This window comes from Ursus arctos, unplaced genomic scaffold (assembly GCF_023065955.2).
Source record: "Ursus arctos isolate Adak ecotype North America unplaced genomic scaffold, UrsArc2.0 scaffold_9, whole genome shotgun sequence".
NCBI lineage: Eukaryota > Metazoa > Chordata > Mammalia > Carnivora > Ursidae > Ursus > Ursus arctos.
The window spans coordinates 6258268-6277283 of NW_026623111.1; the positions used below are offsets into that span (position 1 = coordinate 6258268).

At 48.8% G+C, this 19016-nt stretch overlaps 1 protein-coding gene across 3 annotated transcripts in view; it reads left to right on the forward strand.

Moving 5' to 3' along the window:
* The window catches only part of STX18 (syntaxin 18), a 116800-nt gene that overhangs the window by 73189 nt on the left and 24595 nt on the right, over nt 1-19016 (forward strand). For all 3 annotated transcript variants that reach the window (XM_026514389.4, XM_057309866.1, XM_026514390.4), the window contains exons 3-5: nt 7753-7868; nt 9558-9635; nt 9800-9866. In XM_026514389.4, the coding sequence (XP_026370174.2) occupies nt 7753-7868; nt 9558-9635; nt 9800-9866 (261 nt within the window). The remainder of the gene's footprint in view (nt 1-7752; nt 7869-9557; nt 9636-9799; nt 9867-19016) is intronic.

The following is a 19016-nucleotide window of genomic DNA, read 5'->3' on the forward strand; positions in this document are numbered from 1 at the left end:
TTTCTAAAGGAACATCACCTTTTAATTGAGTGATCAGTTTTATCAAATTAACCTTTAGACCTTTTCAGTTTCACTGAGCTGAGTTTCTATTAAATCAAAATATAGAGTAGGAGGATGTTAATCTAATGTTCTTGGAATTAGTCATTTATAGGTCCGTTCCGCCCACGGGGTGCATGTTCACTTGGAAGTAAGTACCTTTCTTGTTTACTTGTCCCTGACCCCTCTCGCCTCCATTTCTGATGAGATCGCTTCTGTTAGGGAGGAGCCCAAGGCTGGAGGCCCCCCTTCTCCCCGCTCGCTCTCCCCTGCTTTGACTGGGGGGTTGGGGTGGAGGGATGGAGCCCGTGCCTTATGTAGGGCACATTCTGTTAGCATTACCTAGCATTACCATGTGAAGCCAAACTAGGTAAGCAAACGAGAAGCTAGGGAGTGTTGGGATAGGAAAACACTCATCTCGCACTCTTCCAAGTTCCACTGAGGGTAGGGCCATCTGTTTTCCAAGAACCCAGGGGCTTCCTTCTGTCCTTCCAACTGTCCCCCAGAAAGCTGGGGTTGGGGAATAGGAAGGTGCCTTATCCAGAGAGGAAAGGAGGCTTACCTGGTGGCTGGGACTGAGAACCCAGAGCTCACTCCTCCCTTTTCTCTTGGGAGGGACCTGTCATGAGGATAGAGGCAGTGGCTTTTCCGGGGAAGGCTCTGGAAGGAAGGCTCTGGAAGTGCCTGCAGATCTTGGGGGTGGGATAAAATCAACTGGGGGAGGGGCTTCTAAGGAGCACAGCTGCAGCTGTATGTCAAGCCTGTTCTGCATGCACTGAGTCAGGCCATTCAAAAAATGATTACGATCTACTGATTTATCAGCCCGCCAAATCCTAGGCGTTGCTCTTGATGGTGGGATACAGCAGTGAACAGACAGACGAAAGTCCTTGCCTTTGTGGAACTTATATTTTTGTGGGGGAAGACAGAGAAGAAACAAAATTAAAAAGTACACTGTGTAGAATGTTAGAGCTGGATAAGTGCTTTCAGGGGGGTGGGGAAGTAGATAGCACCTGTCAGGAAACAGTCTTATAAAGGAGGGTTAGGGAAGGCCTCATTCAGAGGGGGACATTCAGTAAACACCTGAAAGGAGTAAGGGATCAGTTTATATAGATATCTGGGGAAAGAACATTCCAGAAGAAGGCAGCCTGCAGGTATAAAGATCCTGATGGAGGAGCAGCAAGGGGGCTGGTGTGATGGCAGCAGGAAGGATGAGGGATTGCTGAAGATGAGCCCAGAGAGACTGTAGGAGCCAGCTCTTGTAGGTCAGCTGAAGGATCTTGTTGCTTTTGCAAGAACCTTGGTTTTTATTGCTGGGTAGGAAGCCATGGGAAGGTCTTGCGTGGAGGAGCGATAGGACATGACTTCCTTTGAAACAGGATCAGCATGGCAGGTCCGTGGGGATCGGCTGGAGCAGCAGACATGCTGGGAGGCTACAGCTCAGTCCAGGCGAGGGATGTCAGTGCTGTGGACCAGAGACGTAGCCGTGAGTGTGGTAACAAGAGTTCAGATTCTGGAAATACTCTGAAGGTAGAGCCAAAGAGATTTGTCGATGGATTAGATGGGAGCTGGGAGAGAAAAAGAGGGGTTGGGAGGACTTGAGGTGTGGGACCTGAGCGGCAGGAAGGACCAGAAGTGCTGTCCGCACGGGTGGGGGGGCCTGCGGCAGGAGTAGGTTTGAGGCGAGCGGGGGGGGGGGGGGGGAGGGGGGCAGGCTGCGTGTGGGGCGTTCACAAGGCGAATTCAACATCCGGGTGGAGTTGTTGAGCAGGCAGTTAGGTACTTGGGTCTCAAGTTCTAGGAGAGGTTCAGGCTGAAATGGCAGTTTGAGACTTACAAGCATAAAACTGGTATTTGTGCTGCTAAAGCCACAAGACCAGACTGACTCATCCGGCGAGCAGTGTTGACAGCGAAGAGAAGCAGGAACCGAGCTGCGAGCTGTCCATTTTTAGTGTTCGGGGCACTAGGAGGTGTCCACAAAAAGCCTGAAAATGAGCCCCGGGCGTGGTAGGAGGAAATCAGGAGTGGAGTCGTGGAGGGCAGAGGAGGAGCCCAGGTCAGGGAGGGGATGTCATTGGCTCCGTCCGCTGTGTGCACAGGGACTGGGTCAGGGCTGAGCCGGCGAGCGAGGACAGCGGTGGAGTGAGCAGAGTAAAGCCTGTCTGGATTGCAGTCAGGAAGCGGTGGTCAGGAACATGGAGAAGTTTTACCCAAATGAAGGGAGAGATTAGCAGTAGCTGGTAGGAGACATGGAGTTGAGAGGTTTTGTTTTGTTTTGTTCGAGTTGGGAGAAATAACACCATATTTGCTGGGAAAGATCTAGTAGACAGGGAAAAAATGCTGTTAGTGACTAATACATTAGTGACAGTAGGGTTCACTGTGGGCCAGCGCTCTCTGGGCACCGCGTACACACCATGCTTCTGTAAAGGTCCGTGGTGCAGGGGAGAGAAGGAGTGTTGTAGGGGCCGCCCTGGTGCTGGGGGGTGCGGGGGGGGGGGCAGAGCTAGGAGGTGGGCCTCCACCCGTGGGAGGCCGAAGGGAGGCCGAGAGAAGGTGGTGTCTGTGGGCCCAGAGGAAGATGGGGGACAGCCCGGGGGCGTGATCTGAAAGCAGAAAGCCCTTGCTCCTCCCCCTGCGGACGGGCTCGAGGAGCTGGCAGTTGGAGGAGCAGGCGAAGAGAAGGAACAGCCGGCCAGGAGCTCGGGAAGGCTCATGCAGCGGGGACACGGAGCACACTTGTAGGCACCATTCGGGGACCACCTGAGTCGAGTCATCAGGATAAAGCCAATATTTTGATCTCTGTGTCTCTGATTCTCACTTGTTCCTAAACTCAGCTATAACAGTGAGTGGTTAGCTGCTGGTCCTCCTTCGTCTCTGGCTCTGACTGCAACAGTTCGGCCCTGTGGCCTCCCACTCCCGGCCTCCTTCCCTCCTTCCCGGAGATTAGGATTAAAACGGTCAGATCAATTCAACAAGATCCACGCAAGCAAGCATTTTTTGAGTGCCCGTCACGTGAAAGCAGTCTGTTCCTGGGGTTTTAGATGGCGCCACTGTCTTCCTGTCTTTCAGTTTGTAGTCTCCGGCCTGCCTCAGTCTGTGGCCGCTGCACTGAATGTCCCAGTGACTCCCCTTTCTCCTTATAGATCCTAGAACTTCAGAAAGCCGTCCTTTGTTACTTAAAAATCTCCTTTAGTTTCTCCAGATTTTATCACCAAATGGTTCTAAAAGTCCATTCGCCCTGGTTTCTTTTATCAAAACAAAGTGTCAGTCATGGAACATTTGGTCTCCAGAGCGTTACTTCTGTCCTTTCAAACTGCATTGTAAGGACAAGTGTTAATCGTGGTTTCTTTCATATTTCCACCTCATTTTCTCCTCCTTCTGTGTTGTTTCCATCAATGTCTGCTGCTCATCCAGGCTCTGATGATGCTGTGCTCTTCCTGACAGTTTCACCTCTCAGATCCATCTCCTCTTTCCAGTCCTTGCCAGCGCCTACACTCTGCCATTGCTCCTTTCTTAAAATTCAGTCCAACAGAAATGCACTGGCACCTCCCTCTTACACAGCACTAAGGAGCCAGAGAGGAATAAGGCAGGCTTCTCTGCCTCGTTTCGGTAACCCATTTCCCCCTCTCCTCCATCTAATGAGATACTGCCGTATTCATCTACATCAGGCCCAGCCCTTCCAGTGGCTACAGAATGAAACTCCTTTGACTAGTGCTGGATTCCCACCAAGAACTCATTGCTCCACCTGTCTTGTGCGCCGGCCACATTGAACCACTGACTCTTCTCCAGACAGGCTCGCTCTCTCCTGATTCCATTCTGTTACTTCCTGAGTGTCCACTCTTGCCTCCCCATGGCCACATCCTGGCTTTCAAGATTTGGTTCATAGATCACCTTCCTCTCCATCAACTAAGGGGAAAAAAACATCCTCTCTCCTAAACTCTGTTCCCTTTTGTGACATGAGAGGTCCCGTGGGTGGTGGTTAAGAGCATAGACTCCAGAGCCAGGATGCTTTAGTTTGAATTACAACTCTGCTAATTACTAGCTGTGTGACCTAGGCAAGTTACTTAACCTCTCTGTGCCTCAGTTGCCTCCTATATAAAGTGAGAATTGTAATAGTATCCACCTCATGGAGTTTTAAGAATTAAATGGGTAAATATATGTGAAGTGCTTAGCACAGTGAGTAGTGTTAACGCCCGGAAGGCTTTATGTAACTGTTAGCCATTGTGATGTAAACGCACATACAGAAGTCTGGTGATGTGTTTATTGAGAGCAGGGTCTATATTTGTTCATATCTGCAGCCCAGACATTAGTAGGGTAATCTGTGCTGTCTGTTGGGCATATACTGTGGACAGGGTCCTGTACTTGCCCCTATGTAATATCTATAGCAAAAATAAGATTGTAGCCTTTTACTTTTGTCCATACCTTTTCAGTAACCTTTGAAACAGAGTACAAAATCATTTACACTGGGGCACCTGGGTGGCTCAGTCATTTAAGTGTTTGACTCTTGATTTCTGCTCAGGTCATGATCTCAGGGTCATGAGAATGAGCGCCCCGTTGGGCTCCACGCTCAGGGGCGAGTGCGCTCAAGATTCTTGCTCTCCCTCCGCCCACCCTCCATCCCCCCTCCCCCTGCACACGTGCTCTCTTTCTCTCTCTCTCTGAAATGAATAATTCTTTTAAAAAATCATGTACACTATTCTCTCTCTTCTGTATCCTCGGGAAACATCTAACTGCGTATTAAAGTAATAGGCACAGGATCAATGAAATTTTGTAATTTTGAACTTGCCCCTTTATACTGACCAACCAAATAATTAAAAAAAAAAAAAACTTCCTTTGAATTTCTGAACCAGTAAATAAACTTACTACCCATTTTTACCCCTCCTTTTTCCTTGAAGTAAATTGATTAATCCAGACCTATACCTAACTTGGTCTCCTTTAATTGAATCTAATATTTTGGTAAATTGAGGTCTGTAATAAAATTACCCCTCTGTACCTCATAAAGGAAATAAAATTAAAGTTTGATGAATTTCTGTATGCGTGTCCTATGAGAATATATTTTTTTGGAATTTATTTGCCAGATAGTTAACCTTTTCAACACAGTAATAATTTTGTTATTGTGATACTTAATTTGGGGCTCTGTCACCAGCAGGCCTTCCTTACTTTTGATGAGTATGTTTCAAATGCCCATTATATAGCTGGTGCTGTTTTTAAATTCTCACAGAAAAGTAAGAGTTTGAATTCTTTCAAGTTGCTCCGTCTCCTCATCTGTCATGTCCTAAACTTCCGTGCTGTCTTTGACCCGACGCCGGAACATCTGTCCTTCCACACCTGTGCCTGCCGTGCCCTGGACCCCGGGCCCTCCTCCTTTCCCTCCTCAGCCAGCCAGTCCTCGTCGCCTAGTAAATCTTCCTCGGATCCACTGGCCTCCTACCCACTGACCTGGCCTCGGCCCAGAGTCTCTTTGCCTCTTCCCTTAACTGTGACCCAGACCACCCAGGTTCTTGCATCTGCGCCCAGGCCAGCCGCCACAGACGACCCCATGCAAAACGCAGACTCTCTGTTCCTCATCCTTCAGTGGCTACGCCAGCCGTCCCCAACTTCTGTACCTCGAGGGCTCCTCTCCAGTTGATAGTGGAGTATTCGTATGATCGTATTTTGGGGAAACCTAGCGATACTGGAGAAACAGCTCTTGCAGATTCAGTACAGTTTTAAATAAATGTATATTTATCATAATAGCATCTACGTTCCTTTGAAAACTAGAGTAGACATATGCTAGACGCTCACTGTGGAGACGTTGACTGTGTGCGGGTGGCGGCAGGCTGCCCCTCGCAGTGATGCGAAGCCCGGAGAGCTCCACGGCCCGGATGCCCGGTGTGCAGGGAGCCCCTGGTGCGCTCCTGTTTTCCCTTTCACACTCAGGATTATCCTCACGGGGACCATACGGCGTACGGTCATTCCAACAGTGACCTGCAGGTCGGGCATTTGTAGTAAGTCGCTGTCCTCTGTGGGGAGCGTCTCCCTCTCTGCCTGCCTGACATCTCCCCCGCACACACTGACCTCTCTCCCCGTGGGTCCCCCTGTCCACTTGCAGCCCAACACCATCCAGACAGTTCCTTGTGCCCCTTGTTTCTATGTCAGTGCCCCTGTGGTTTGGTACCCACCCTCTGCGGGGATCAGAAGTAAGCCTTGTTCCAGCTGTGGACCCCCCACCCGCCCCTGCCACGGTGCCTGACGTATGGGGGTTTGTGTAGAAGTGGATGAGTGGATGGAGTAAGGCTGAAGTGAGTCCATGAAGTACATGTAAGGCACTGAGGGTAGTGTCTGGTGCACCTAAGTGCTCAGCTACTGTTAGCACACCTACTATGTGCTGGACACTGTTTTAGGTTTTGTGGAAACAAAGGAAAAGGGACAGAATCCCTGCTTTCCTGAAGCTTATGTGCTCCTGGGAGGAGATCGACATCCGTATTTTAGGGAGTGCTAAGTGCTGTAAGGAAAACGAGGCCGGGCGAGGAACGGATGGCCGTAGAGCAGCAGTATGATCTGGAGTGCCCCAGCCCCGTACCGCAGAGCAGAGTAGAAGGGGACTTTGGATCTCAGAGACAGTACTATAATATCCGGCATAGGCATTTAAGAACCAGCGACAGTGGCCCGTGCAGGGGGTGGTCAGGGAAGCTGGCTGTGATCAGAGATCCGAATGAGGAGGAAGCATGTGCACATCTGTTGGAAGAGCATCAGCTGGAAGACATTCCAGGCTGCAGCAGGGTCAGGAGCACGCGTGGCCGATCGTGGGCAGCAAGGCAGCCAATGTCGCCGGCATGCAGGGCAGGAGGCTGAGTGTCAGGAAGCAGGTCACACGTCGGGTCGGGACGATCAGGACTTCGTATTTTAGTCTCAGGATGTGGGGCTGGCAGGGCTAGTGGATGGGAATGGAATGAGTTGCGTCTGTGCATTATCTGAGGTCCCTTTGAACTTGATATTTTGTGTTGCTAAACTTCAGTTGTAATGTCCGGAGTGTTTAATTAGGCTCGCTAGCATCACTGTTAATAATAATGCGCCCCCCCCCCCCCAGCTCTTGGGAAGATGAGCACGGCTCTCTGACTGTGATACCCTGAGCTTCGGGTGCTGCGTCAGCGTAGGCGAGCACCCCCTCGAGCTCAGTCACGCTCGGGGGAGACGAAACTTCCAAAAGCTCTTCTGTTGTGAGTCTTGAAGACTGCTTGTCAACATGGAGAAAGTGGCAGCCTGGAACAGTTTTCCACATATATCTCAAGCCCTCCCGACAGTAGCCCCCCGTGATTCTTCGTGCAGCACCCAGGGTGCCTCATGTGTGTCAGGTTCTGTCATCGTGTGACGTGAGAGCCTTCAGTAGCTGCCCTGTCGTTCTCACAGTCAAAGCCCACATTCCTCCTCAGGCCTATGCCGCCGCCCCGACCCTACTCCCTGCTCCCCTCACCGTCGCTGGACTGGCTGCTCCAGTTCGGTCTCCACAGGAAGCTTTTTCTACCTAACGGCCTTCATGTCTGTTGGTTCTGCTAGGTAGGGTGTTCTCCCGCCTCTTAGCCTGGCCAGTTCCTCTCCATGTGGGCTCGGCTTAAATGTCGCGTCAATAGGAAAGCTTTCTCTTCCCTTCACATGCCATCCAGACAACATTGTGGTCGTTTGCTGCTGCTTTAAGATTTCGTCCCCCGTCCCACCTTTTTTTTTTTTATTTTTTTTTAGCTACGCCATGTCTGAATATGGAAGGATGACAGACACAGAGCGGGACCAGATAGACCAGGATGCTCAGACGTTCATGAGGACCTGCTCGGAAGCAATTCAGCAGCTGAGAACTCAAGGTGAGGTGCTCTGAGAGACGTGGCCAGCCCGCCCTGACTCTGCAAAGCCTCAGACAGGATTCATAGGACGTGCCCAGCTCAAGTTCTCTCTTGTGTTGCTATTCAGATTTAGGCTTCAAAACTTTAAAATTCTTCTTTTCTTGATCAGCTGTGAAAAGTAACAAAAAGGCTGTGATTCAAATTAAACGGTGGGAGGAGGGAGGTGAGAAGGACCTCTCCACGCACAACCAGACATTTCCTAAGGGCACAAGCAGACAGATTGTGCACACGCCTGTGCTCTGTGTGGCACTTAGGGGGTCAGTGGTCAACGGCGTGTGGACAGGGACAGAAGAGGGCGCTCTCAGCTCTCTACTCTGGTGCCCTCCTCAGCTCCACCCGCGTTCTACCCATACAGCTTGGGGCAAGTCACTCAATTGCCGTGGGCCTCAGTTTCTTTGGCTGTAAAGTGGAGACAGTTATAGGGTGTATCTCTTAGGGCTGTTAGGGGAATTCAGTTGAGTTCAGCGCATGCTTAGCGCCATGGCCGGCACCAGGGTTGTTAGTAGCACGTCGTCTTCACTGATGTCTCATTCTCACTGGGGCCGTGAGACAGCTTCCCCAGCCATGGATCTTCCTTGACCCTTTCGTAATGTGCTTAGGCAGATCCAGGTTCCATTAAACAGCACAGAGCTCAGAGCGACCAGATGCTGCTGAATGCTTGACATCGGCTTGTGTTAGGAAGCTTCCGTCACTGCCCTGATGGGCCACTCGGAGTCTGAGGAAAGCTATAGACGTTCTTGCCAGAGACACACCCATACCCACAGAATTTTGTGTACAGTCTCAGGATCCGCAGAATCCCTCACGTGAATCTTGGGTTAAGCAGCGCAATAGTAAAAACATGATTCGTGTCCCCTACCCGTAAGGGCTTAAACAGTCATTGAAATAACCTAGAAGTACATGATTATGAGTAAAACCAGCAATTAAGTACCAAACCATGTGACCTTGGGCTTCTTACTGACTCTGAACCTCGCTGGTTTCTCTGTGTGGAAACTAGGCCTCCAGATCGCCTTCCGCACGCACAGTCGTGTGTGTCAGTACCATCAGAGTGCCCGCATGTGGTAGGCACTCAGCCTCTCAGAAGATGGGAGCTGTCCTACCAAAGTGAATGGCACGGACCTGAAGCAGATGTGATAGTTTGCAGAAGCCAGGCATCCTTATGGCTAGGAGAGTCGAGGAAGGTTTCCTTGAGAAGGAAGGTGTGACTCCATGTCTAAGGGGCCCTCGGAATGGGAGTGGCTGAAGGGCAAAGACAGAGCATTCCAAGCTGAAAAACAGCCCAGACAGGCAGGGTAGTGTGCGGCTTGAGTTTGGTTCAAATACATGTTACTTGAAGGTCAGCTTGAGCATCGGACGCTGTTAAGACAAACGGGGTCAGCTCTCAAGTAGTGGGGCGCCTCCTGTACGATCCCTGCATGCTATAATAAACCGTAAATTCTTTGACTGTAGTTTTTCTACAGGTTTAATCTTTTACTCTTGCGAAGCCCAATAAATCTTCCTCTTTAAAAAATGTAATGTTACTTGACAGAGACTTGTTTTATCGCTGTATTTTTACAAATACTTTCCATAAAGAAACTGTTCTGAGGAAGCCGATGAATTGTTCCCCCATGTAATCGAGCACAGAGACCTGACTGCTGTCCTTTTCTATTCCAGCTCACAAGGAGATACACTCCCAGCAAGTGAAGGAGCACAGGGGCGTGGTTCTGGATTTCATCGAAGATTACTTAAAAAGTATTTCATTTTATCTTAAAGGTCAAAAGTGACATTTCACCATAGACGTGATGCAAAATTTAGCTTTGCTAGCTGAAGACTGTAGTGTCTCCTTATACTTAATGACACCTTTGCCTGTGAAGCGGTTTTAAATGGTCTCTGTTCTGGTGTTTTCCCTACAACAGGAGTTTGTAAACTTTACTCAGAACAGAGAGCCATCCGAGTTAAACGAGTGGTGGATAAGAAAAGACTGTAAGTATTGTCTCTGCTGGGGTTCCTTAATTAATCATAGTAATGATAGCAACTAATGTTTGTAGAGTCCTTATGCTTTGCAACGTACAGCGCTTGGATTTCTTCACAAAATGCAATAGCTAGTACTTACAGAGCCCCGACTGCTGTGCCAGGCTCTGTACTAGACTCGTTATTAGCGCACAGCCACCTTGTGGGGCACGTACCGTTCTTATCCTCATTTTCCAGATGGGGAGGCTGCCGCTCGCGAAGCTGGCTAACTCACCCAAGGTCCCATAGCCAGGAGGTGGCAGAGCTGTGCTTTGAGCCCAGGCTCTTTGTTGGTTCAGAATTCATGCTCAAGCTCATCTTGTGTTAAGAACCCCGTGTGGTTGGCACAGTTTTTGCCATCTTACCTCTTTCTCTTTGCCCCCAGTGCCTTTCCTTGCTGTCTCTCAAAGTATTTTTCTGAGGCAAGAGTTGGAGCACAGCAGCCAGTGCTCCCCTGTCAGGTGTTCCTCAGGTCATCTGCAGCATGCACCTCCCTTCTAACAGAGCACTCAATGCCATGTGCTGTTGTCAACCCCCTTTTGCAGCTGAGGACGTTAAAGGACTTGCACAAGGCCACACAGCCAGGAAGCAGCGGAGCCAGACTTCAGTATCTCCCGTGGCACGTGTCTGTTCCCCGTCTGTCCTCCCCGTAGGAGTGCACGCCAGCTTCTAGAGCACAGGGACTCAAAGCTGCTTCCCTTGCCGCTGCTCAGCCAGCCTGAGATAGGCTTCTTAAAATAAGCAGGGAGTGCTAGGTCCAGGCTTCAACTCTTGACCCCTTCTAAACTGGCCTTGGAAAGATTTTAGGACATTCTTTCAGAAGGTAACAGTACATACTACTTGGGGACAAATTGTCTTAATTCTGATTGTGTCGAACCCCCAGCACCAGCCCCAGGTTAGGTGGTGCGCTGGGGGGACCTGCGGAACTCGCGCCTGAGATCTATTAGAGTGAGAGGGTGCAGAGCAAGCGGCAAAGGGAAATGGGTGACGTGCAGAGGAAACCGGGAGTGGGCTTCCAAGGGTCCCCCGCAGTGGAGTCACACAGGGTGTGACCTGTGACAATTGTGTGAAATGCCCAGTGGAAACTCACTGGCCAGGGATTTCACTGGGAGCTGGTCACAGAGGCACCTCCTAGTTGGCACATGCCCAAATTCCAGACTCGCGGCAGGAAGGCAGGTGTTTCTGCATAAACCACACTGTCTGTGCAACAGTTCAGCAATTAGGGTTATGGGAACCCTCCCACAGTCCCAATTCCCAGACACCAGCCCAGGGCCAAGCCTGCACATGGGCCTTGTTCAGGAGGGCAGTCTCAGGCCTGCTGTGTTAACTCTTGTGTGCACTGGTGAGACAGGGTTGAAACTGTAATGCCAGCAAATAGAAATATCTGTGGGGGGTAGTAAGTAGATGAGTCAAGTCATCTGTTAGCAAATAATTACTATTTATTACAACAAGGCGATGAGGATAGGCAGAGAGAGTAAGAGATAAAGTCTCTGCCCTCAAGGAGCTTAGAGTCAGGCTGGGTTGCTATAGAAACATGAGAAATTAGCCAGCTTAATCAGGATACGTCGCAATTAGCCTGTTAGCAAGTTAGGCCCCGGCTGGGGGCGGGGTGGGGGCAGAATGGAGCTGTGGAGGAGCATGGCATCACGCCTCGGAGCTCACACCCTATAGCCAGACAGCCAGCGTTCCAGGCCTGCCTCTGCCACTTACAAGCTGTGTGACTGGGAAGATTGCTTGACTTCTCTACACCTTTGTTTCCTGCCTTGTAAAATGGAAAAATTCAGAATACCTCCCTTATTGGGTCGTGAGAACAAATGCACTGGGGTAGGTAAAGCGCTTGCTCTGAGTGTTAACATATGTTGATTTCGGCTGGTATCTACGATTGAGCATTCGCCCTGTGTTTGCCAGTGTGTTAATTCCATTTGAGCCTCACAACTACTCTGCTAATAATAAATACTAGTATCTGGTTTTATTGAGGACATGGAGGCCCAGAGAATCTGAGTTACGGCTGAACCAAGGTTTGAGTGCCAGGGTAACTTGGCAGACTTCTCAAACCAATGGGCTTTGTGTTGGATGCGGAAAGAGGAGGGTCTGGGAAAGTGCTGACAGAGGAAGAAAGCAACCCCGGCTTGGGGAGGAGTGCCGGTGGAGGGGTGCCCAGAGCCGTCCTGGAGGAGAAGGGTGGGCCTGGCCACCAGTGACTTACCATCCACACGGGGTGGCAGTCCCTTGGCCCCCTGCCCCCATCAGCAGGAGAGGTACCTGTTGCTGCTTCCTCACCCAAGTGGACCCTGACTCCTGAGACTTAGCAGGTACCCCAGGTAAAAGTGGGAAGAGGCTTTGCTGCTGCCTCCTCACTTCCCAGTTGTCAGCAGAGGTTTTGACAAATTAAGATCAGTCAGATGGGAGTTGTTCTCATTTCAACAGTCAAGTATAGGCTTGTCTCCTGCTGCATAGCTGACCTGTGCCAATTACTTTGAGCAAAAGACCTTGAGGGAAGTAACTCTGTGACCCACACAATATAGTCCAGCCTCCTCCTAGTTCTTTCCTCACCTTGTCCCAGAAGACGACTGCCTAAAACATACATATAATTTTACCACTCCCTCGCTTCCCGTGTCTTACAAAAGCTCAACTTCATAGCATGGCATTCAAGGCCTGCAATGATCAGATGGCAGCCTTTGCTTCTTACTCGGTCCCTGTGGATCTCTGCCCTGACCATATGTGACTTTGTGTTCTAAAGAGGCCTTGTTCTTGGAACGCTCATGCCTTGATCCTTGCTGATTTCTCTGTCCAGAATGCCCTTCACGTATCCTTATACTTTCTGTCCTTCTCCCCCCCATTCCTCTGGCAAGCAAACTCCTGTTTATCCTTCCAGCCCCAATTAAGATGTTGCTTGCTCTGTAAAGACTTCCCGGCCCCGCGGGCCGTGCTGGTGGCTCCTTTCTGTGTGGGTTCTCTGCACACTGTCATGGGCGGTGTAACACATACGCTCCTGGAGAGCTGCTGTTGGACCTCCCGAGTCCCTCATGCAGCACGATGCTGTCCTGGTCTGGGGACGCCACTCACCGAGGGCTGTTGAGTGAGTGAATGACTGCTTGCCTGGAGATAAGCTGACTCTCAGAGGTTTATTGTCAAGTTGGATTTGTGGGTTGTTTTTGTACTATTTTGTTTTGATTGGTGATAGTTATTGAGAAAAATCATTCTCATAAACTAGATTCGAGAAACCCAAATGCTCCTGTTTTATGGCAGGGTTGCTAGTGTCATGCTGCTTTTGTTCTTGGCAGAAGTAAAGCGTATTTGTTAGTGAAGGAACCGTCTGATTGTTCATTTTAAATCTTTCGTAGTATAGGAAAAAAGATACTCTCTGCTGGTATTTATTTTCATACAGGGTCGTGATAACACGCTGATCTCTCATAGCAAAGGGTGCTTATTCCAAAATGGGTGAAATGTTTTGCTCATTAAGCCAGAAGCAGTCTCGGCTGATCTTTCTGCCGTTCTCTCTGTTTTCTTAGAAGGGTAGCGCCGTTGTTAAGTGTGACATTTTCTCCCGTTCCCCTAGCAGCTGTCCTCTCTGAGTTGACAGTGGCACTTGCTGCCAGTTGTCTTCTGCTGGACATGAGGGCTGGGGAGAACTTTTACTGCGGTCTCATGTCTCTTCTTTCTCCTGCTCTGAGACGGTGAGTCCTTTGAAGGCAGGGACACTGTGTCTTCCATCTCTGTGATGCCAGCTCCTTGATCAGAGCCTGCCACAAAGTAGGTGCTCAGTTAATGGTTCTTGAATGAAGGAAGGAATGCAGCGTAGTCACTCATGCCTGGCTCCTCAGGTCTACACGTGAGAGCTTGTAAGTTGGGAAGGTTGTGGGCCACTATTAGACGCAGCATTGGCACAAGTGGCCTTGTCATCCCAAAAGGGTTTGAAATATGCCCATTATCCTCCTAACCACCTTGAAGCACTAATATTTTAGTTGTAACCGAGCTATCACATGCCCTCCCGGGAATACACTCTAAAAGCTATTTGAATTAATCAAACATTTCCCCTTTTCACAAAGTAATCAGGTTCTATATGATTGGCTTTTTCTTGGGGAAGAGGTTTAAGGTGGCTATCTAGAAATCAGAACAGACCTCTGATATTCTTTTCTGCGAGTTCAGAGGATTGTCTGGGGGGCCACAATAGACTAGATAGGAGTCCCGGAACAGATTGAACTTAAAATATTAGGCCTGTCTCTTTAAAGTGCTATTTCTTTCTTATCCAGGGTGAGTCATTTACCCATGGTGACCTGGCTTTAAAGTTTGCTGGTTTGGGCTCAGATTTGAACACATCACTTTAACTAGTACAAGGGTGTTCTTAGAGTGGGAACTTTTGGCTCTTTTCTCCCGTCTCAAGGGAGATTTGAGCAGGATCAAACTTACTGTCTGAAAGATGGTGGTTCCTTCTCACATTGGCTGATATGAAACATTACGGAAGGAGGCCGAGGCACCTTCTGTGTTTCCCCATGGAGCTCGAAGTTAATTTCCAGAATATCAGCAGATCCTACTGTTAATTCTAGTGAAAGATAGCGTAAGCGAGAACTTCCTAAGGTGTCAGAGGAGATCCTGGTGACCTAAGTAAGTGTTACTCTAAAAACAGTTTCCGTGGTCAAACAAGCCTGAGGAACACTGAGTGTACAGAGTTCTTCAGGTCTGTACGTTGCCACGTGCCGTGATTACATTTTCCTAAGCCCTGCTCACTGTGGAGCCTTCTCTCTTGAATCACGGGCAGACGCACTTCAGGAAATACTGCCTAATCCCATGGCTGGGTGCATGACCGTAAATTTATTATTTACTCCCTTAAGCTGGTACAAAAGATCAAAATTTCACTACATTCCATTTTTCCTCCCCCTTTTTGAAAAAAGGCACTGGCGTTCTTGCGACACATACTCCGCATACTGACTTGATCCTTGCTGAGGGTGCTCGTGTTATTATCTAGTCCCAACCAGATTGGAAGCTTGGCGAGTGCAGCCTTGTGCCTTTTACCTCTTAAAATCCAGCCCCTAACCCAGGACCCTGCACGTAGTAAGAGCTCAATAAATTTTGCCAGTGATGGGGGGGATAGGGAGGAGGACGACAAAGACGAAGGAAGACACGAAGTGATGCGATGCGATGTGAATTTGTCCCTTTTGCAACCTTCAGATTTCCCGAGGTATAAGTGACGTGACACCGTAAGACCCTGACCGTGTGCACTGTGGTGATCTGAGATACGGGCACGCTGTGGAACGTCTCCTGCTCGTCTCGTTCAGGAGCACGCCCGTCACCTCACATATTTGTCTTTTTTTCTTCTTTTTTTGGGTGAGATTGTTTAAGTTCTACTCTCTCAGCCAGTTTCAGTTGTACAGTACGGTATTATCCACCGTAGTCACCATGTTCTACATGAGATCCTCAGATCTTATTCATCCTCGAGCTGAAAGCTTGTGCCCTCTTCCCAGCCTCTCCCTGTCTCCCCATCCGTGATTTGGTCATACTCACTCTCTGGAACAGGGCATCAGCACGTCATGGCCTGTGGGCCAAGTCTAGCCTTTGCTCGTTTTCGTGCAGCCCTCGAGCTGAACATGGTTGTTACGTTTTTAAAGGTTTGTAAAACAAAAAAGGAAAAAAGAATACAAGATGGAGATCATGTATGTTCTACAAAGCCTAAAATAGTTACCATCTGGTCCTTTACAGAAAAAGTGTGCTGACCCTTGGCTCACAACAGGCTTTCTGAGGTGAGGGACCGCTTTTTTGTTGTGTGTTGTTTGCAGTCCATCGTGGACAGGTGCGGACCCCACTGCGCAGGTCAGGTTCCCAGCCCACGCTGCAGGTGACCCGCCCCCGGCGTTCAGCTGATCTATCTATGTACCCTGCTCAGCAGGTGTGTTTCTGACTGTGTGGCAGTCAGATTGCCATAAACCTCTCTACGTGCTTGCTCTTGGTTTTTGCACTTCTCCTGTAGCAGACCAGTGACAAACCGTTTGTAGTCTGGTACCGGCCTGTGGACCACAGTTGGTGCAGCGGGGGCTTGATGTCCAGTAGATATCCATGTGGGTGTGCGGATGGCTTGCTCACGGTGGTGCGAGGCATTTCCAGCTCTGTGGGAGTGCACAGTGCCTGTGCCAGAGCAGACACCTGAGTCTGAAAGCCGCTTTTGAAATGATGGTACTATGATATTCTGTACCAAAAATATCTTCTTTCTACCAAGAGCCTTGATTGGGAGCAGAAAAGAAGTGTAAGAGCCATACTTAACCCTGGAATATTAATAATCACTTTTCTCTTAACTTTTGTATAAGGTGAAGAATTTCTATTACATATTTTCTTGTTTCATAACTGAAAAGTCTGATTCCCTCCCTCGTTCTGTTTCTTTCTATTCTTCTTAAATTTTAAATAGAATCCCAAGGTTTTCAAATAAGGGACCTGGAAACAGATGTTGCCCAGGTGGAAACTGTGTTGATTATGGCTATGAAATGCTCAGCCTTCAGTTAGAGAAATCAATTTAAATAAATCATGGGGCATAAACTGATCTTTCTGATGACTTTTTAAAAATTGCTTTTTTCAAAGTGCCTTCAACTAGTTAATTTGTAATTTCCCTGTGGATCGCAATAGACATTCTGTGTATAATGAGATCTGTTTTTATCACTTAAAAAAAAAAGCTCTTGACTTTGTCTGTCTACTGCATTGCAGTCTTTTATTCATTTTAAATTGAAAACTGGTACATTAGCATACTCTCGACACAAGATTACAGACATTACAGGAGCCCTTTATTCAAAAGTCAATTAAGCCCTTCTTCCTCAACAGTTGAGTCCTGCAGCCATGGCCTGGGGCAGAGCAGGGTGGGTGAGTGCAGGAGCCACCGTTTCCTAGGGCAGGTCACAGCCTGAGTAAGGAGAGGGGTGCACTCCTGTGGGGGGAAGAGTGGCAGTGGAGACGACAGGTTGGTTATGTAGGGGGATTGGTCAAATAAGGAAATATACAAGGATGGTGGAAGCCAGGTTTCACATAGTCGGGAAAGCGGAAGGGAAAAAGGCAGAATGAACCCTGCGGTGTTGGGTTGGAAGGAAAGGACCCGTGTGAACTCCTGGCTTGCAGTTTGCATAGGTGGAAATAGAAATAAATATGGTTGTAAATGAGTATGTATGTGTGGGTATGCAAATGGGCCTGGAAGCAGGGACACCCCAGTAGTGACAAGCCTGCTTAACACTCAGATCTTGGCTTCCACGTAGCCAGTTCAGCTTCCAGGAACCAGGGCTCCTTGTGGAAACGGCTAAGTCTGGGGCTGGGGCGGGAAAGTAGAACATGAACCTGGAGCATTTTGTCACAGCAGACAGTAAGGAAGGGCTCAGAGGATGATGGGAACATGGGAGGAGGACACAAGTCAGTATGAAGGGGTTTTCACTGGCCAAATAAGAGACAGTTTGAGCATTAAATAAAAGATAGTAGCAGATGATAACCCACTGAATAAAATAGGACATCATGAGTCCATCTAGGTAGGAATGGGTTAGTGAGTACATTGAAGATTTGAAATTGATAATCACATAGTATCAAAGCACTCCCTTCCCTGTAACTTATTAACTATAAAGGGGGAAAGAGTAACTTTGCAGTGGGGAAGCCTGGCAGCCACCACCTCAGCGAGTGATCAAAGTGCAATCACGGACAACCTGATGGGATGCACTGAGAAGAACATAAGTAGAATATCACTTTTTTATGCCAAAGATGTGTAACCTGAATCCAGCTGTGAGGAAGGTCAGGCACACTCAAATTCGGGGATGTCTTCTACGATAACTGGCACATCATCATGTATCAAGGTCATGAAACTCAGGGCGAGACTGTGGAGCTGTTTAAACCAAAGGAGCCTGAAGACAAGTGACAACCAGATGCCGTGAGTGAGTCTGAACTGGACCTTTGTTAGGGAATCACTGACAGCTAGGCAAAATAGAATGGGGTCCAGGGAAAGGCTGGAAGTTGTGTAGTGACGTGAAATTGCTGATTTTGAAGATTGTATCAGAGAATGCTCTTGTTTTCAGGGAATCCTGAAATAGTGGTGAAAGGGGATCAGCTTAGCAACTTACTCTCTGATGGTTCGGGAGAAGGGGTTCTTTGGACTTACGTAAGATCTTTCTGCATGTGATTGTTTCACGACAAAACAAATAAACGACAAGATACCATCTCATATTTATTAGAATGGCTAAAATAAAAATGACATGTTGGGGGACAGATGCGCCACAACTGGAACTCTGATCCGTGGCTTGTGGAAATATAAAATAATTCTTTATTAAAATAACCAAATAATTCTCCGGAGTGCAGGGACCACCCTGTGACCCAGTGGCCCCATTCCTAGCTTCCCTGGGCCTACCATACCCTTCCTGCCCTTCTGTGCCTGGCAAAATGTTACTTCTTTCTCAAGAGAATTTCTTTCTCAAGAAATTATAAAGCCTTCATGATAAAAACCTTCAGCAAACTCGGACTAGATGGTGTGCAGGAGAAGGTTCACTCAGCCGCAGGATTAGGGTGTCCCAACTGTGCACATTATGAAGAAACTGGCTCTGGGTCAGTTCTTGGAAGATAACCTCCGAGCTCTTGGCTGATAAGAGTGTGTTTTGTTTTTGTATACCTGGAGCCTTGGATCGTCACACCAGAGAGTTTATGCTAACAGTGTGATTTATGACGGGGCCTTGGACCAAACTATTTGAATTTGACCTCTGGAGGAACTGGAGACTGAGTATGTTTAGCTCCTTGGGTGCTCCATGCTCCTGGGCTGACTCCCAGTGAAAACACTGGATGCCAAGGCCCCAGGGAGCTTCCCGGGTTGACAGCACTCTGTATGCGCACACGTTCTCCTTGCTGGGAGAGTTAAGTGCTGTCTGTCCTGTTTCCCTGGGAGAAGACAGCTGGAAGCTTGCGGCTAGGTTTCTCCTGGACTTTCCAGAGTAGAATTGAGTGATCACTTCCATACAACACCCAGTCTGGTCTCAACAAGTGCCCTCCTCAATCCCCATCACCCATTTAGCCCGTCCCCCGCCCACCTCCCCTCCAGCAGCCCTCAGGGTGTTCTCTATTGTTAAGAGTCTGCTTTATGGTTTACCTCTCTCTCTCTTCCTCCCTCCATGTTCATCTGTT